Source organism: Dreissena polymorpha, chromosome 3 (genome assembly GCF_020536995.1).
Source record: "Dreissena polymorpha isolate Duluth1 chromosome 3, UMN_Dpol_1.0, whole genome shotgun sequence".
Classification (NCBI taxonomy): domain Eukaryota; kingdom Metazoa; phylum Mollusca; class Bivalvia; order Myida; family Dreissenidae; genus Dreissena; species Dreissena polymorpha.
Genome location: NC_068357.1, coordinates 151,346,954 through 151,365,394, shown reverse-complemented (window position 1 = coordinate 151,365,394; position 18,441 = coordinate 151,346,954). Strand labels below are relative to the sequence as shown.

General features: G+C 32.5%; 2 protein-coding genes across 4 annotated transcripts in view; both read left to right on the top strand.

The window, feature by feature from the left end:
* LOC127871969 (replication factor C subunit 1-like) overlaps positions 1-18,441 on the top strand; it is a 113,327-nt gene that overhangs the window by 64,233 nt on the left and 30,653 nt on the right. The window lies entirely within an intron of this gene.
* LOC127871998 (ankyrin repeat and BTB/POZ domain-containing protein 2-like) lies at positions 8,602-17,607 on the top strand. The gene is made up of 3 exons (XM_052415359.1): positions 8,602-8,877; positions 15,279-15,604; positions 16,795-17,607. The coding sequence occupies exons 2-3, from the start codon at positions 15,349-15,351 to the stop codon at positions 17,328-17,330; spliced, it is 792 nt and encodes a 263-aa protein (XP_052271319.1). The 5' UTR covers positions 8,602-8,877; positions 15,279-15,348; the 3' UTR covers positions 17,331-17,607.

The window sequence follows — 18,441 nt, the reverse complement described above, 5'->3', positions numbered from 1 at the left end:
AAAAATAGCTAACTACCAATTTAGGCTCAATTGGTCTTTGTCGGCTCGGGTTCTACCTACATGTACCCCGGGTACACTTAAGTATACTTACATGTACCCCGGTGATAGTAAATATAATAAAACGTACCCGGGAATTTTGACGCTTTATCGGCCGTTGTCAGCTATTTTTTTATTATGTTCATATTCGTGTAAAATTTCTGTTATATGGCCTGTGAACTATCGAAACTCGTACTCAAAGGTCATGTTAATGCAGTTTAATTTTAAATAAAAGTTTTGTTTCATCATTTGGGAATCGGTAGCGCGTTTTACGACATCGGATTTTTGGTGGGAATAAAACTCTGGTACAGAGTATCGGTCGGGTATGTTTTAGTATATTTACCATACCCGAGGTACATTTTAGTAGTACCCGAGCCGACAATGACCAATTGAGACCAATTCAGCATTAGAATTCTGGAGTACGTGATAGTATATTTTCCGTTCCTGGGGTACATTTAAGTACCCGGAATACATTAAAGTAGAACCCGAGCCGAAAATGACCAATCGAGCATAAATATGTATTTTGGCACCTATAATAGAAAAGTCATAAAATTTGAAGGCACACTCTGGGATCGGTGTTTTATGCCCCGAATTTTGGGATTAACTTGATATATATTGTTAAAAGATTCAAATAATTAATTATAATGGAATCGTTTGTCCAAATATATCCGATGTAAGTTATATTTCATATATTTTTATGTTCTTGTTTACTGGTTACACAGATTGTAAATGACGAACCTCTACAACCATTAAAAAATACTATATACGTGTATTAAGTCGCCGCTGCAATGCATTAAGAGAGTATTTTCATTGTATGTATCAAACAGGTTCATATCTACAATACTGCGACGGTGTAGTTTGCATTGTGAGGTCGTCTGTTCTCGTAATAGACTGTATCGACAAAGTTCCTGCGCCATCGAAACGGGTAAACATGAGAGACACGACTCTCCAATACACTACATTACTAGTGGTTTAAAACTGTTGAATGGGGTTAAGAAGTATTCTCAACATTGGCCATGCTTATCAGCAATGGTAATAAATAAATCACTTGACACCACATAATCACACATGCATGAAGAATTTACCAGCTGCAGGTAAATAACCTGTTTATAGAATATAGTTTCATCCTAAGAATATAATTTAATAAATGTTAAAAGCCCTGTTTAAGCATTTATTGATTCTTAGTTTTGATACTATCTTTTCTTGTAATATACATAATCTTGTAATTAACATAATTTAATAAATGTTCTTGTAAGTTACATAATCTTGTTATTTGCATAATTTAATAAATCCTAAGAATATAATTTAATAATGTTAAAAGCATGGTTTAAGCATTTATTGATTCTTAGTTTTAATAGTATATTTTCTTGTAATTCACATTATCTTGTAATTTACATAATAAAATAAATGTTCTTGTTATTTACACAATCTTGTAATTTTCCTAATTTAATAAATGTTAAAAGCCTTCATCCTAAGAATATAATTTAATAACTGTTAAAAGCTATGTTTAAGCATTTATTGATTTTTAATTTTAATACTATTATTCTTTTCTTGTAATTTCACATTATCTTGTAATTTACATAATTTAATAAATGTTCTTGTAATTTACGCAATCTTGTAATTTACATAATTTAATAAATGTTAAAAGCCTTCATCCTAAGAATATAATTTAACAAATGTTAAAAGCCCTGTTTGAGCATTTATTGATTCTTAGTTTTAATACTATATTTTCTTGTAATTTATTATCTTGTAATTTAAATAATTAAATAAATGTTCTTGTCATTTACACAATCTTGTAATTTACATAATTTAATAAATGTTAAAAGCCTTCATCCTAAGAATATAATTTAATAACTGTTTAAAGCCCTGTTTAAGCATTTATTGATTCTTAGTTTTAATACTATCTTTTCTTGTAATTCACATTATCTAGTAATTTACATAATTTAATAAATGTTCTTGTAATTTACATAATTTAATAAATGTTAAAAGCCTTCATCCTAAGAATATAATTTAATAACTGTTAAAAGCCCTGTTTGAGCATTTATTGATTCTTAGTTTTAATACTATATTTTCTTGTAATTTACATAATCTTGTAATTTAAATAATTAAACAAATGTTCTTGTAATTTACATAATTTTATAAATGTTAAAAGCCTATATCCTAAGAATACAATTTAGTAAATGTTAAAAGCCCTGTTTTATCATTAATTGATTCTTAGTTTGAATACCATCTTTTCTTGTAATTTACATAATCTTTTAATTTAAATAATTTGATAATTGTTATTGTTATTTACATAATCTTGTAATTTGCATAATTTAATAAATGTTAAAAGCCCTGTTTAAGCATTAATTGATTCTTAGTTTTAATAATATTCGTCTTTTCTTGTAATTCACATTATCTTGTAATTTACATAATTTAATAGGTTTAATAAAACTTCATAGGTACATTGATCATGACTCGCAGATGACCCCTATTGATTTTGAAGTCACTAGGTCAAAGGTCAAGGTCACGGTGACTTGAAATAGTAAAATGGTTTTTGAATGAAAACTCAAGAATGCATACGCGGCCAACAGGGCACACTCTGAACAATATTACTAAAGCAACTGGTCTGTAATCCTAAATCTATAATTATCAGTCCAATGAAACATCATCCTTTTAGTAAAATACAGTGGATCCGTAAAAATATTATCAGAATATGAGATTTTTTGTATATTTTGTATTTTAAATATTGTGTTAATGTTTAATTTTGTTGATTAATATAAATATAAGCAGGACAGGGGAGGTAATACACTATTATATCTTTCTTATATACAGGGGAAACAAATGCAATAAGTTTAAATTTATTGTTACAGCATTTGCCTCCCTTGTAATATATTTAAATTTTACCAAATGTAAGGCTAACTGCATTTTTGTAATGCATACTACTACTACTACTACTGCTGCTGCTGCTACTACTACTACTACTACTACTACTACTACTACTACTCTTCTACTACTGCTACTGCTACTGCTGCTGCTGCTGCAGCTGCTGCTACTACTACTTCTACTACTTCTACTACTACTACTACTACTACTACTACTACTACTACTACTTCTACTACTACTACTACTACTACAACTACTACTACTACTACTACTACTACTACTTCTACTACTACTACTACTACTCCTCCACCACCACCACCACCGTTCACAGTGACAAAAAACGTATTCACACAATGGCTGCTACTACAACTTATAGCCCATATAGGGGGGGCATTCATGTTGTACAAACACCCTTGTATATAAAAACATTACATACTAAATGTTCACATGCATCACTTTGTATTAAGACTAGTGATCTTGTAATAAAGAGCATCAATTTTTAACTATACTTATTATGTTGTGTTGTTTAAGCATCTATCACAAACAAACAAATCAAAACAAATACCCATAAACAATTGTTAAATCTAAAAGGAAAACACAAGGTCAACAACATGCATATATTTCTTGTAATTTATTATCTTGTAATTTAAATAATTAAATAAATGTTCTTGTCATTTACACAATCTTGTAATTTACATAATTTAATAAATGTTAAAAGCCTTCATCCTAAGAATATAATTTAATAACTGTTTAAAGCCCTGTTTAAGCATTTATTGATTCTTAGTTTTAATACTATCTTTTCTTGTAATTCACATTATCTAGTAATTTACATAATTTAATAAATGTTCTTGTAATTTACATAATTTAATAAATGTTAAAAGCCTTCATCCTAAGAATATAATTTAATAACTGTTAAAAGCCCTGTTTGAGCATTTATTGATTCTTAGTTTTAATACTATATTTTCTTGTAATTTACATAATCTTGTAATTTAAATAATTAAACAAATATTCTTGTAATTAACATAATTTTATAAATGTTAAAAGCCTATATCCTAAGAATACAATTTAGTAAATGTTAAAAGCCCTGTTTTATCATTAATTGATTCTTAGTTTGAATACCATCTTTTCTTGTAATTTACATAATCTTTTAATTTAAATAATTTGATAATTGTTATTGTTATTTACATAATCTTGTAATTTGCATAATTTAATAAATGTTAAAAGCCCTGTTTAAGCATTAATTGATTCTTAGTTTTAATAATATTAGTCTTTTCTTGTAATTCACATTATCTTGTAATTTACATAATTTAATAAATGTTTTTGTCATTTACACAATCTTGTAATTTACATAATTTAATAAATGTTAAAAGCCTTCATCCCAAGAATATAATTTAATAACTGTTTAAAGCCCTGTTTAAGCATTTATTCATTCTTAGTTTTAATACTATCTTTTCTTGTAATTCACATTATCTAGTAATTTACATAATTTAATAAATGTTCTTGTAATTTACATAATTTAATAAATGTTAAAAGCCTTCATCCTAAGAATATAATTTAATAACTGTTAAAAGCCCTGTTTGAGCATTTATTGATTCTTAATTTTAATACTATCTTTTCTTGTAATTTATTATCTTGTAATTTAAATAATTAAATAAATGTTCTTGTAATTTACATAATTTTATAAATGTTAAAAGCCTATATCCTAAGAATATAATTTAGTAAATGTTAAAAGCCCTGTTTTATCATTAATTGATTCTTAGTTTGAATACCATCTTTTCTTGTAATTTACATAATCTTGTAATTTAAATAATTTGATAATTGTTATTGTTATTTACATAATCTTTTAATTTGCATAATTTAATAAATGGTAAAAGCCTTAATCCTAAGAATATAATTTAATATTTGTTAATAGCCCTGTTTAAGCATTTATTGATTCTTAGTTTAATACTATCTTTTTTTGTAATTTTTTAGCGTATATAAGTTCTGAACCTAATAACGGCAGTATGCTACATATGTGTTTTTATGCATAAACTTGAACTTAAGATAAAGAAATAATTAATAACATGGAAACATTGTCATCAAATCCTGAAGCTTTGCAATAAGGAACACAAGAATAAAACACCATAATTACAGAGGAATGTATACAAGTCAGTGATAAACTGATATGTACAGCTGGCTTGGAAAACTTTGTTTACCTGTTTCAATTCACTGGTGATATCTTGTCGATACATTGTATATTGTGACACTAAGCCCTGTTCCTTCCGTGCATAGATCTTCGGTAGGTATTCAGTGCCTATAGTCACTCTGTGATATCTATGAACATCCATATCTTTGTGTCTTGGGAGCCCGAGAACGACAATGTCATATTTATTCAATGTTTAACAAGTGAATATTATTATGCCCCCTTTCGAAGAAGAGGGGGTATATTGCTTTGCTCATGTCGGTCGGTCGGTCCGTCCACCAGGTGGTTGTCAGACGATAACTCAAGAACGCTTGGGCCTAGGATCATGAAACTTCATAGGTACATTGATCATGACTCGCAGATGACCCCTATTGATTTTGAGGTCACTAGGTCAAAGGTCAAGGTCACGGTGACTTGAAATAGTAAAATGGTTTTTGAATGATAACTCAAGAATGCATACGCGGCCAACAGGGCACACTCTGAACAATATTACTAAAGCAACTGGTCTGTAATCCTAAATCTATAATTATCAGTCCAATGAAACATCATCCTTTTAGTAAAATACAGTGGTTCCGTAAAAATATTATCAGAATATGAGATTTTTTGTATATTTTGTATTTTAAATATTGTGTTAATGTTTAATTTTGTTGATTAATATAAATATAAGCAGGACAGTGGAGGTAATACACTTTTATATCTTTCTTATATACAGGGGAAACAAATGCAATAAGTTTAAATTTATTTTTACAGCATTTGCCTCCCTTGTAATATATTTAAATTTTACCAAATGTAAGGCTAACTGCATTTTTGTAATGCATACTACTACTACTACTACTGCTGCTGCTGCTGCTACTACTACTACTACTACTACTACTACTACTACTACTACTACTACTACTCTACTACTACTACTACTACTGCTACTGCTGCTGCTGCTGCTACTGCTGCTGCAGCTGCTGCTACTACTACTTCTACTACTACTACTACTACTACTACTACTACTACTACTACTACTACTACTACTCTACTACTACTACTACTACTACTACTTCTACTACTACTACTACAACTACTACTACTACTACTACTACTACTACTACTACTACTACTACTACTACTACTTCTACTACTACTACTACTACTCCTCCACCACCACCACCACCACCACCGTTCACAGTGACAAAAAACGTATTCACACAATGGCTGCTACTAATCTTATAGCTCATATAGGGGGGCATTAATGTTTTACAAACAGCCATTGTATATAAAAACATTACATACTAAATGTTCACATGCATCACTTTGTATTAAGACTAGTGATCTTGTAATAAAGAGCATCAATTTTTAACTATACTTATTATGTTGTGTTGTTTAAGCATCTATCACAAACAAACAAATCAAAACAAATACTCATATTAAACAATTGTTAAATCTAAAAGGAAAGCACAAGGTCAACAACATGCATATATTAGCATATCTTGTATAACATGTTTGAACATTGTTGCTGCTTTATGTGTATCACCTTGTTTTTGTGATCATAAACATGTAAACCTTGTATGTTTTATATTGAATATTAAGAGCATCTTTTTTTTAACTGACCTAAGCACAAAAGCGCTGATGCGAAGCTTTTAACCCTTTGCATGCTGGGAAATTTGTCGTCTGCTAAAATGTCGTCTGCTGAATTTCTAAAATTAGCATCTTCTTCGATTTTTTTCGAAGAATATTATCAGAATAGCAAACAGTTTGGATCCTGATGAGACGCCTTGGCGTCTCATCTGGATCCAAACTGTTTGCAAAGGCCTTCAAAATTCGGTTCCCGCACTGAAAGGGTTAAGAGAACTTATTGCCGTCAGTCTGTGCAGTCTGTGCGTGAGTGCGTTTATTTCGCCTTCAATCGACTTCTCTTTAATCGTTTAGAGCTTTTAACGAAACAGGAATGATACTCGGATGACCCTCTTCCAAACTCGTTTCGTATTAAATATAGGTCACATGAGCTACAAATAGGTTTAAAAAAAAGAAAACTCTGAAACCGCGAGGGTAAGGAGTTAAGTATATGCAAAATCGTCTATTGGTCTTCTACTAAGGTTCGTTCAAATCATGTCCCTGGCGATGAAAACGGAATCGTCATAAGGGTAAAATGATCAAAATAGTCCAACATAGCCAAATAATGTGTTTATCTCTAAAATCGCAAAGTTCAAACATATTGTCATGTAGCATTCATAGTCAAATTTGGCGTGTGGTGTTGCTTGTTTCTAGTTTATGTTTATGATGAAAACTTATTAAATATCCACCAAACCCGCAAGACCAAGAGGTTTGGTGTTTAGCATAGAAAATGCTATGGTGCCCCCCCCCCCCCCTATCGAGTTAATTCAAATTATGTCCATAGGGTCCACAAAAGGTGTTAAATGCATGTTCGTAAAGTGTCGTCCCAGATTAGCCTGTGAAGTCCGCACATGTTAATCAGGGACGACACTTTCCGCCTAAACTTGATGTTTGCTTATAAACTAAAAATATCATAAAAGCGAAAAGTGTCGTCCATGATAAGCTTGTGCGGACTGCACAGGCTAATCTGAGACGGCACTTTACGAACATGCGTTAAACCCTTTTTTCACAGAACGCGGAATAACAATGGTATGACTATTGTGCAATCATGTGAACACTGTAGATGTCGTAGTGTTTGCCCAATCATCAGGAAACTTAACTCAGATCATATGTTCCATTTGTACATTTACTGATTTCTTAAGTCGTTCTGGAAACATCACAACTGCGCCCAGACGTTCAGTTCAGTACAGTTTCAGGCGAGCAACCTAGGACATATGGTACTCTTTATTTAAAGCTCAATGATAGGTTTGTAACTGTTTTAAAAGTTTAGAAAATAAGATCCCAATTGTAAAAAAAAACTGTATGACTTCACGTAATGTCTACAAAACGTCAGCTCTTGAAAAGTAATATATTCTGATTTACACAAGTGCACACAAAAAATCAAATTTGTATTATAAAATGTATTTATGAATAACACATGTAATGTACTTCTTTGTGTTAAAATTAAATGAAAGTTGTTGAATACCGTATGTGCCGAATATTTATTTATTGTATGTAAAAACGTATTTATACACATATACTGAACGTCGGTTTAACGTTTTCAGTGACGAGATGGAGTGATACAAACTACCGGTATACGGCTAATTAAACGCTCATGAGTTTGTGATATTTATATTTAAAATGATATTGTATCAATGCATTGATCAGCTCTTGACGTGAAAACATACAGCTTTATCTGGAAGTTATCGTTTAATCATTTACATGTATAAGCATTAGTTGATATTGATTAAGAAACTGCTCTAAATACAAAAAATCATATACATGTTAATCGATTCATAAATAGAAAATGAAGACAACACACACGAGATTTCCCTCTAAAAGAAGTGCGTCAAATAATTGAACAATAAGTTGACATATTCCCATGCAATTATTTCAATTTAACGTACGAAAAGCGAGCTTTAAGCATATTTTACATCGGGGGGGGGGGGGGGGGGAGTATCGACACTTGTTCACTGAATAATGCAAGATGTTTAACAGCTGGACGATAAAGAATTTCACAGTTAAACTGTTTCCGAATATTGATTTTATCCGATCGCGTCTTAACTAAATATAATGTGGTGGATTTAAGACGGACTGGTGTATATTGTACCCATAAGGTTCACGAGATATATTTATGGCAGGTCGTTTGTGAACAAGTGAAAGCGATCACCGGATATCTATGCACATTGGAATGTGAAGGACTTTTCATGGTGGTGAGTGCATAACTTTGATTGTTGATATGCTGTTATGTGCATGCACATTACATAGTTTATAATTGCATTTGATACTGTTCATTCATTCGTAGTACTTGATCAGTTGTCTTAGCAACCGATGCACAGCATCAAATTACCACTGTCATTAAAAACACATAATGATCATCAATTTTCGCCTTACAGCACCATCACACAAACCACCCACTATAAGCATCATTTACTAGCAACATCAAATGATAATAATAGTCCAAGACAACAACATCATCACCATTTCCGTTACCACCAAAATCTCCCCCATCATCAACATAAGCGTACTCTCTGTCGTCTGTTTAACTGCCCTTTACTTAGTTCATTAATAGATTTGTGAGGTGGTTTACCAGTTTGAACAGTAAGCTATCGATTTCATTTTTTTTATCTCAAGTGCATAAAATAGTTTTCATTTGATTGAATGAGTTTCCTCCGTTTCTTTGTTACGTACCGGTATCTGCTTTTAAATTAATTTCGATAATATTAATGCGATTCAATCATTTATAATCGTATACATCGATTTAATGACGTATTAATCTTAAGCATTACAAGGAAAAAAGTTACTACGCTCAATATTATATAATAATAATTACCGGTATATAAAATTATATAATATAATATATCGTAATACAATAGTGATATTGTTTCTCACCTGTTGACGGTATTGTACAACTTACAAATATTGTCATTATGAAAGTATGTTTTAAGTAAGGTGATAATCGAATATTACGTTATGTCAAAATAAGTTCTTTGTATTTCCTTGTTTTCACTAGTCGTTTTCTTAAAAAAAGCATCTCAACACATTAACACACGTTATTCAACATTAAGATTTGTTAAGCTTGTCTGTCATCTGTTTTGAATTTTTCTTAGGAAACCTTTTATTTTATATATTTATGGCGGTTTAAACATTCTTTAATAATTATGCATAATTTGATTTCCTACATATTATTTCAGAGACAATTAATCGATTTAATTAAACAGAACTGATAAGAGAGTTGACACTAGCTCTGTGGCAAGTAATAAACAGTATAACCCTTTCATAATTTAAATCTTTTTTACATGATTTAAAAAAAATTATTTGAAAAGACGTGAATTAAGAGATGCCTGTGTGTCCAAAACTCGTAGGGTTCGTTACAGAACGTGAACACAGATCGGGGAAATGGAACTCCATCACTAAGTCTTATGTTGGAATAATATGAGTTCCCGTTGCTATTGGTTCAAACTTATGTCTAAAGCCTTGGCAACATTAAACTTCGTGTAAAATTACTATATTTTCGTTGGCAATTGTAATGATTTGTTTTATATTGTAACGAATGTGACTATACACAGTAGACGATTTTAATGCGACTTCCGATAATTTTATTATGTTATCAGATTATTAGTATCAATATTAGATTGAATTGCGGCAGTCATTTCGTTAAGACATAATATATGTCGACACCCTTGATAGAACGGCATAAAACATTCACCATCAGCATGCTGCATCAACGTCATCATCATATCTGCATTGTCGAACAATAAACCCATTTATGCATAGTGAACTCTCCTATCCTTCTAAATTGGATCAATTTATTTCCAAAATTAGGGATGTTTAGTATATTTATTTCCATATTTAGAAAATTTCTTACAGAAAATCCTTTAAGCAAACAGCGCAGACCCTGATGAGACGCCGCATCATGCCAAGGCGTTTTTTATGGACGCTAGGCATAAATGGGTTAATGTAAGGATGATAGTTATTATTGGTAAAAACTTGCAGAGCTCTTTCTTCATAGTATTTCACATTATGGCTGGAAAGATAACAGGTTTAAAATAACGTGCCAAGGTCTGTTATTCAACAAGTAAAATATTTTCATAAGTACTTCTCGTATATATAATCATTCGATTTCGTTTATACGGGATAAAAACTGTTTTCAATCATACAAACAGGTAATTATGCATGCACCATTACCATCTGAAAAGAAGGGAATAATACCAGCTTAAAACGGGTATACTTTAATTAAATAGATATTTGATATCGACATTTAAGGTTGTGTACACCTTATCAATATTTTCTTATTTGAACAATGTTTATAATTCGCAAGCTGCTTTCATTGAATCGATCGTTTGGAAATGTCTAGATTTAAATTTTTGTTAGTAACCATTTACAGTCCATTCTAATCCTACAAACTTCTCGCGTCTGAGGATTTAATTCTGCATTGCAGTTTTTATTGCATTTGACAGCAAATACAATTTGCACGTGAGGTTGAATTTATAGAAGGTACTGTTCGATGTTCGCCGAAAGCATATACATTTACATTACTTTTGGTAGACTAGCTTGAAAGTGTCCAATCTGAATAAAAATGTATTTGTTCCTTATACTTCATGTTTTATGCATTTAAATTCTGTTTAAAATTTCAAAAAATTTTATACTATAATAACAGCGATGCCCCTACTTATCGCCTTATCAAATAGCGCAATAGATGCACTTACACACTCGAGTCCTTACCTTAACCCATTTATGCCTAGTGGACTCTCCCATCCTTCTAAATTGGATCAATTTATTTCCAAAATTAGGGATGTCTAGTATATTTATTTCTATATTTAGAATATTTCTTACAGACATTCCTTTAAGCAAACAGCGCAGATCCAATGAGATGCCGCATCATGGGTCTACGCTGTTTGCAAAGGCCTTTTTCTAGACGTTGGCATACATGGGTTAATATTGAAAGGTCCGTTCATTTCCGGTGTAAAATATAACTTCAAATCGATGTTTTTTTAAGTCCATACAAATGTGATACGGTGATTTGAGACGAGTTTAGGGAAAACTGAACTTAACCCATTTATGCCTAGCGTCCTGAAAAAAGGACATTGCAAATAGCGTAAACCCAGATGAGACGCCGCATGATGCGGCGTCTCATCTGGGTGTACGCTGTTTGCTTAAAGGAATTTCTGTAAGAATTGTTCTAAATATAGAAATAAATATACTAGACATCCCTAAATTTGGAAATAAATTGATCCAACTTAGAAGAATGGGAGAGTCCACTGGGCATAAATGGGTTTGCATGGGCATTATGAGTCGTCCAATATTAACCTGTGTACTACAGGCTTATCAGGGACGACACTGTCATCAGCCTAGACTGTATTTTCGTTTAGAAAATACTTCCTTTCAACGAACAAATTCATACAAGATGAAGTTTCGTACCTGGTCAGATTATTATCTATAAATTCCTTTTTAAATCTTTAACAATTAAGTAATTATACTAAATACAGCTCGCCAACTTGTTGACCGGCCCCAATTAATGCTAGCCCTTGTTTTTCACGACGCGCTCTTCGTTTGGTTACAGACGAAGACATAGAAATCAAAGAAGCTAACATAATGAATAACGCTCAGTGTTTGGTACATTTACCACACAAATCCTCCATATAAACGCCCTATGCATTCTGTGTTCAAATCAATAGTTTTGCACCCTCGCATGCATACAAATGCAAATTTAAAGTAAGCTGATGCGATAACAAACCAGCATAATGGGCGACAGAGTGTGCATTGAAATATGTTTAAATAACTCCACACGATCGCAAAGGAGAAGTTATATTGCAGTATGCGCATTACAGACAGACAAAAAGTTTATGCGACAGACAGAAAGTTTATTTGAGTCTCTCTTTTATACATTCATGATATATAAAACGTGTAGAAAATTAAACAAGTTCATGTATAAAACCACTCTAATAGAGTTATGAGAGATGCAGCATATTGAAACCGGACAGAATTTAGAAAAAACACATAGCGATCGAACTTTAAGTATAAGTGAAATAATTACATCTTCTGATACAACTGTAGTTTGAATTATAAAAAAAATGATACGTCTATTGTGAATGACGTGGTTTTAAATGTCTCTGTCGATAAAAGACGTGTCTAGTGATAACAGTATTCGACTATTTAGAATACGACACCTTTATTGTTCATACGACGCGCATACTTCGTAACCGATTACGTTTTGTCATAAAAAGATACGGAATATGATAACAACATACGTCGTTAACGTTCATCTACCGAACAAACGATACAGTATTTGAAAAGATCTTAACGCATATGAGCATGTTTTCAACGATGCATTTTTTATGCCAAGAAACGTATTGGAAACATTAATAAAAACGCATGATTTCTAACGTTCTAAATAGTAAACTGCTTTATGACATATAAAACAAAAGCATACTTTACATATACATTTCATGTTTGCATATAACTATGTTTTATTATCAGCTTTAATTCAACATTCGTCCGAACTTTCGTGGGCCTAGTAAGTTAAGTATGAAGGAGGGCTGGGATACACAGCTGGTCCCCACATAATGCGGCTTTAGACGCATAAGGACCGAATAAACTTCAAAATACACGCACGGGGTATTTCAAATGGCTTTTACTAACATTATATCAATTAAAAAGACATGATATATTTGGGAACACATCAGTGGCGTAGCCAGCCTCAAATTTTAGCCGATGCAGTATCTTAGGTCATCCAAGGGGGGTCCGGGGGCATGCCCCCCCCCCCCGGATTATTTTTATACCCAGAACGTCTCTTCATGTTTTATGCATTTAAATTCTGTTTAAAATTTTATACCTAAACTAGCGGAATCGTGGACGCTATATATGACCGTTAAGCATCAATATTAAAGTTAACAAAAAATATGCTTTAAGTCTATTGTTAATATTAGATTCTATTACCATAAACGGTGTTTGAAGTGACACTGATGTAACAATCTTAACTACGGAAAAATAGTCATATTATTCATGTGAAGTCAGATAGAAAACGAAAAAATTGAGACGCAGCTCTCTCATACAAGCCATGATAATATGAATATGGATAATCTAGCTCGGTACGTTCCTAAGTCCACCATGATTATAGCATCGAAGCGTACAGTGCGACGATTTGTTTAATATACGGATTTTCCAAATCATTTTGCTTATCCATTTTGGCATCAATTGAATTTATTAAATTGAACAATTATCTGCCTGAACATGAACCAATTGTACTTAGTATTCTTTGACATAAATTTTCCTTTTTTTTCCTTGAAATCTCAACATTGCTCTGCAAATTTTAGCCGAGGCAACTGCCTCGGTTTGCCTCAGCGTGGCTACGACGCTGCACATGCCTAAAAACTAAGACATTTTTTGGAATGTAAACTACTGTTATGTTTGTAATTACCTATACTAGCGGTTCATACGTTTTCCATAAGTTTAAACCATTTAAAGCGTTTACTTTTTTAATGAAACGTCTTAAGTAAAAAACAAGTACATACGAATAACATAATAGATCTATATATTTAACATAAAATACTTTATAGTCGATTTATGATCATGAACTTCTACTTATCCGTTAACAAGAAACGAAATACAATCTTTCATACACTAATGATTACACCAAAAAAGTTAAAAGTAAAGAAAGTAGACTCTTAAGCAAATAATGTCAAATAAACCTGTCGACATATATTAGCAGTCGGGTAATTTACCGTGTACTTAAAGTGGATTAGGCGCTTACAAAACAAAGCTGCTTTGAAGGAAAATCACCGCGACCTGTACAGAGCGTTATCTTAAATAGTTTAGCATATTATCCAAATAGCCTTGTTGTATGAGAGACACAGCGGTTTCGTGTGTTTAAATATATCGTTGGTGCTTTAATAAATGTTATCTGTGAGCAAATCGTGACACTGCGACATATGTATTAGATCATAAGCGAAAAACACATTCTTGTATTACTTACACGTTATTTTAATGGTGGGTCTAACAGATATGTTTATAAACAATACGAACACGGCACGTGCCAAATTTCATATAAACAAATATGAAAATCGTCTATGGGTTATTCTGCAATAATTATGGGCGGAGCTTATACACTGAAAACACGCGCTGTATCTAAACAAAACTTGCCAATATATTTTCCATCAGCGTAATAATCCGGTATTTTATGAATGAAAGTCGATCTGATCGACAGAACAGCCGAAAGTTATTTTTATGGATGGAACTTCACATAAATAGTACACAAGAAAAATAAAAAACATTGTATAAATCTTTAGTAAAAACTGTTTTAGAATCTAAATAATGCGTGTACTTTATAGTTTGTTGTCGAATAACCCACGGCCGGATGTTTAGATGCGTGGTTTCAAATCACTCGTGCTTCGCACTCGTGATTTTATCCCTACGCATCTAAACTTCCGGCAGTGGGTTATTCGAAAACAAACTATAACGTACACGAATTATTTCTTAAACAATATGGACAAACGATTGAGATGAATCGAAGAAAACAAATTGTACATCTTTATTAATGCTTATAATAATAATGTTGAATTGAGATTGCCATTATGTTATTGAGTTGTTTTGATAGGATCTTACTTTATTTCAGAAACAAGCTTGAATGCGGAATATGGAAGCGAATGTTTAACACATGAACTTACGCGACTCAGTAAGAAAACATGACGTTACCACCACCACAACGTGACTTTACAAAACATGACGAACTGAGTGACGTCAATATCGTGGTGGAGGGAACAATCCTTTACGTACACAGGCAATATTTAGCGGAGTGGTCAGGCGTATGGCGGAAGTTATTTATAACTGACTGCCCGGATGATCTGACGTCATCAATAGAAATAGTTCTTGAGGACAAAAATCTCGATGACGTTATAGAACTTTTGCAGTGTATTTATTCAACACAGAAACCTATTTCAGGTTAACGTTATTTATTCATTATAAGGAGGCATGTGTTTATTGTAAATGAATCAAATAAAAGATTGTTGTGTGATAGTGTGAGCCTAAATCTGCAGGAAAATGACAGTTTTAAAGGGGCTTTTTCACGATTTGGTAAATTGACAAAATTAAAAAAATTGTTTCAGATTCGCAAATTTTGTTTGTAGTTATGATAGCTATTTGTGAGGAAACAGTAATACTGAACATTTACCATGCTCTAAATATCCATTATATGCACCTTTCGACGATTTAAAAAAATGAAAATTATAAAGCGTTGCAACTTGCAACGCGAATCGACTAAATAATTGTATTTGGAGAGTTTTGTTGTTGTCGTTATATTTTGTGATACTACGAGTATTGTTTAAATAAAGTATTTAAAATGCATCAATGATTGTGTGAGGACGAATGGCCGAGTGGTCTTAGCGGTTGTCTTTTTCTTCGTTTACTCCAAGTGTCAGTGGTTCGAGCCTGGTTGAGGGTTACTTTTTATTCTTTTTTTAATTTTATGCGTGTTTTTTACTGGAGCTTTTTAGATCCAATGTTTACGTTTATCAATATAAAGCATTTAATGACAAATTTCAAAACATGCCAAAATGTGCGAAAAGCCCCTTTAAATGATACGGATAAAGTTGCTTGGTCAGTGTGGTGACTGATTTATGCTTATTACAAAAAGTAACTATGACCAATGTTGGATACAGATCGACATACAATTTGAATCAAGGTGTTTGTTTGTGTGTGCATGGGGGGGGGGTCAACACAAGCATTCGCTCCCTCTTCACTTGTTCGATTTGTTAAGCTTCAATGTATTAAACATATGGATTAAGCTTTCAGTAATGACTAATGATAACTGTTTTTTTTATACTAATGCATTTTTTTACATCATTAATGAGCTGTTAGTAATTAATGTCAGGATTTGGATAAAATATTAATTAATCATGCGGAGAATCTAACTGATATGGTTCAAGATTTTGATCTATTAGCGTAATGGTTTAATTGGTTGATTTAAAAATTGGGTGTTTGCTTCATTTGCGTTTTGATGCTTTCTTCATTGTTCGATTGTTAACATAATTTATCGGTTTCACAAATGTCCAATTAATTGTGTTCTTTATTGGTCAAACGTTTGCTTGTCTGATGTTGTCACTTTATTATTAATTGCGTGTCTCCATTTACAGAAACAAACGTTACATTCCTCCTTGAGTTCGCAGACGAATTCGACATGCCGAGCATGCGCAGTCGTTGTGAAACATTTCTGTGTGCACAAGACGCTTGCATCGACAGTCTCATTCTCGCTGAGAAGCATGATTTAAAGCAACTCTACAAACAGTGCGTAGACTTCGCTAAAACCCGAACTATGGAGGATCTTGAGCGCGACCCTCTTTGTAAATGTCTGAGTGAACGGACGCTGATTAAAATATACAAGGAAAAAGTGAACATGATGAGGGATTACGCACAGGATTTGAAAAATGCCGAGACGAAATTGGAAAGGAGGAATGGTCAGTTGACAGATGAGAAAGACGGAATGATTGAGATGTTTAAGAACATAAGTAAAATATGGGATATGCCAAACAAGAGGTGCTACAAACATATGACAGAAGTGACGTTCGATTTCACGTGCCGGGACTGTAACGAGAAGATACAGCGCGAGGTGCGCCGAATGTGCCATGACGCGCAGCACGTGCGCAGGTTTTTCAAAATGAACAACAAATAAGTGTAAAAGCATATGCGTAGTTGAATAATAGGGATGTTATGTGTTTACAATTGAAAAAAACTACCATTATTGTAAACGGTTCATACAAATAAAATGGAACTGTCAAATTAAAAATTCCTTTTAAATCATCTATGCTAGCGCTACTCAAAAATAGCATTTTTCTATAAAAAAAAATCAAGTCATGTTTTGTGTACAAAGGCAATTTTTTGCATACAATATAAAACGTATCTACGTGTGAGAACCTATTTGATTAAACTCAAATACAAATGAAAGTTTCTCTGGTTGCATTGACAGTCGTGCATTTTTAACAAAAGGTAATTCAATTATAAAATAAAGCATGATCTTTCATTTCAATTTTTGTTGTTGACAAGCGGTAATTCCAGATCAAGAAAGGCGCCTGATCTTTTCTGTTACCTCCCTTCTATCATGAGCTCTGTGTACTGGATGGACATGAACTGGGTCATAGAGGCAAACGGCTTGTTAACCCATTTATGCCTAGCGTCTAGAAAAAGTGCTTTGGCAAACAGCGTAGACCCAGATGAGACGCCGCATTTGCGGCGTCTCATCAGGGTCTTCGCTGTTTGCCTAAAGGAATTTCTGTTAGAAATATTCTAAATATAGAAATAAGTATACTAGACATCCCTAATTTTGGAAATAAATTGATCCAATTAAGAAGGATGGGAGAGGCCACTAGGCATAAATGGGTTTATTTATTTTTTATTTTTTTGCAATCTGATCCTACCATACACCTCTCCCCACCTCATTTATGGTTGCTAGTGAGTATAGTGTTTTATGAAATTCTTATTTTTCTTTTGTAATTTGTGTCGGTTTTTAAAATAATTTTAAAACCTCGATTCCAGGGCTACCGAGATTTTAGCGAATGTTCATTAATAACTAAAATGTTCTCGATATTGTCGTAGTTTAAATTTCGTATTTAATTTACGGGAAAATCGACCAGATAGGAAACGTTTCAGCAAAGAAGTAATAATGGTTCTATTTTAGTAGTTTGATGTTAACCGTGAGAGCTGCATTTCATCTAGAAAAGTTGCACCACAACCAGGGTATTGATCCGGGACCATTCCGATGTCTTGACGTAACGTTTTACAACTAT

Coding starts and splice junctions, on each gene's coding strand:
- LOC127871998 (XM_052415359.1), top strand. CDS start 15,349: ATGACGTTACCACCACCACAACGTGACTTTACAAAACATGACGAACTG. Junction 15,605..16,794: donor AACACAGAAACCTATTTCAG/GTTAACGTTATT, acceptor CTCCATTTACAG/AAACAAACGTTACATTCCTC.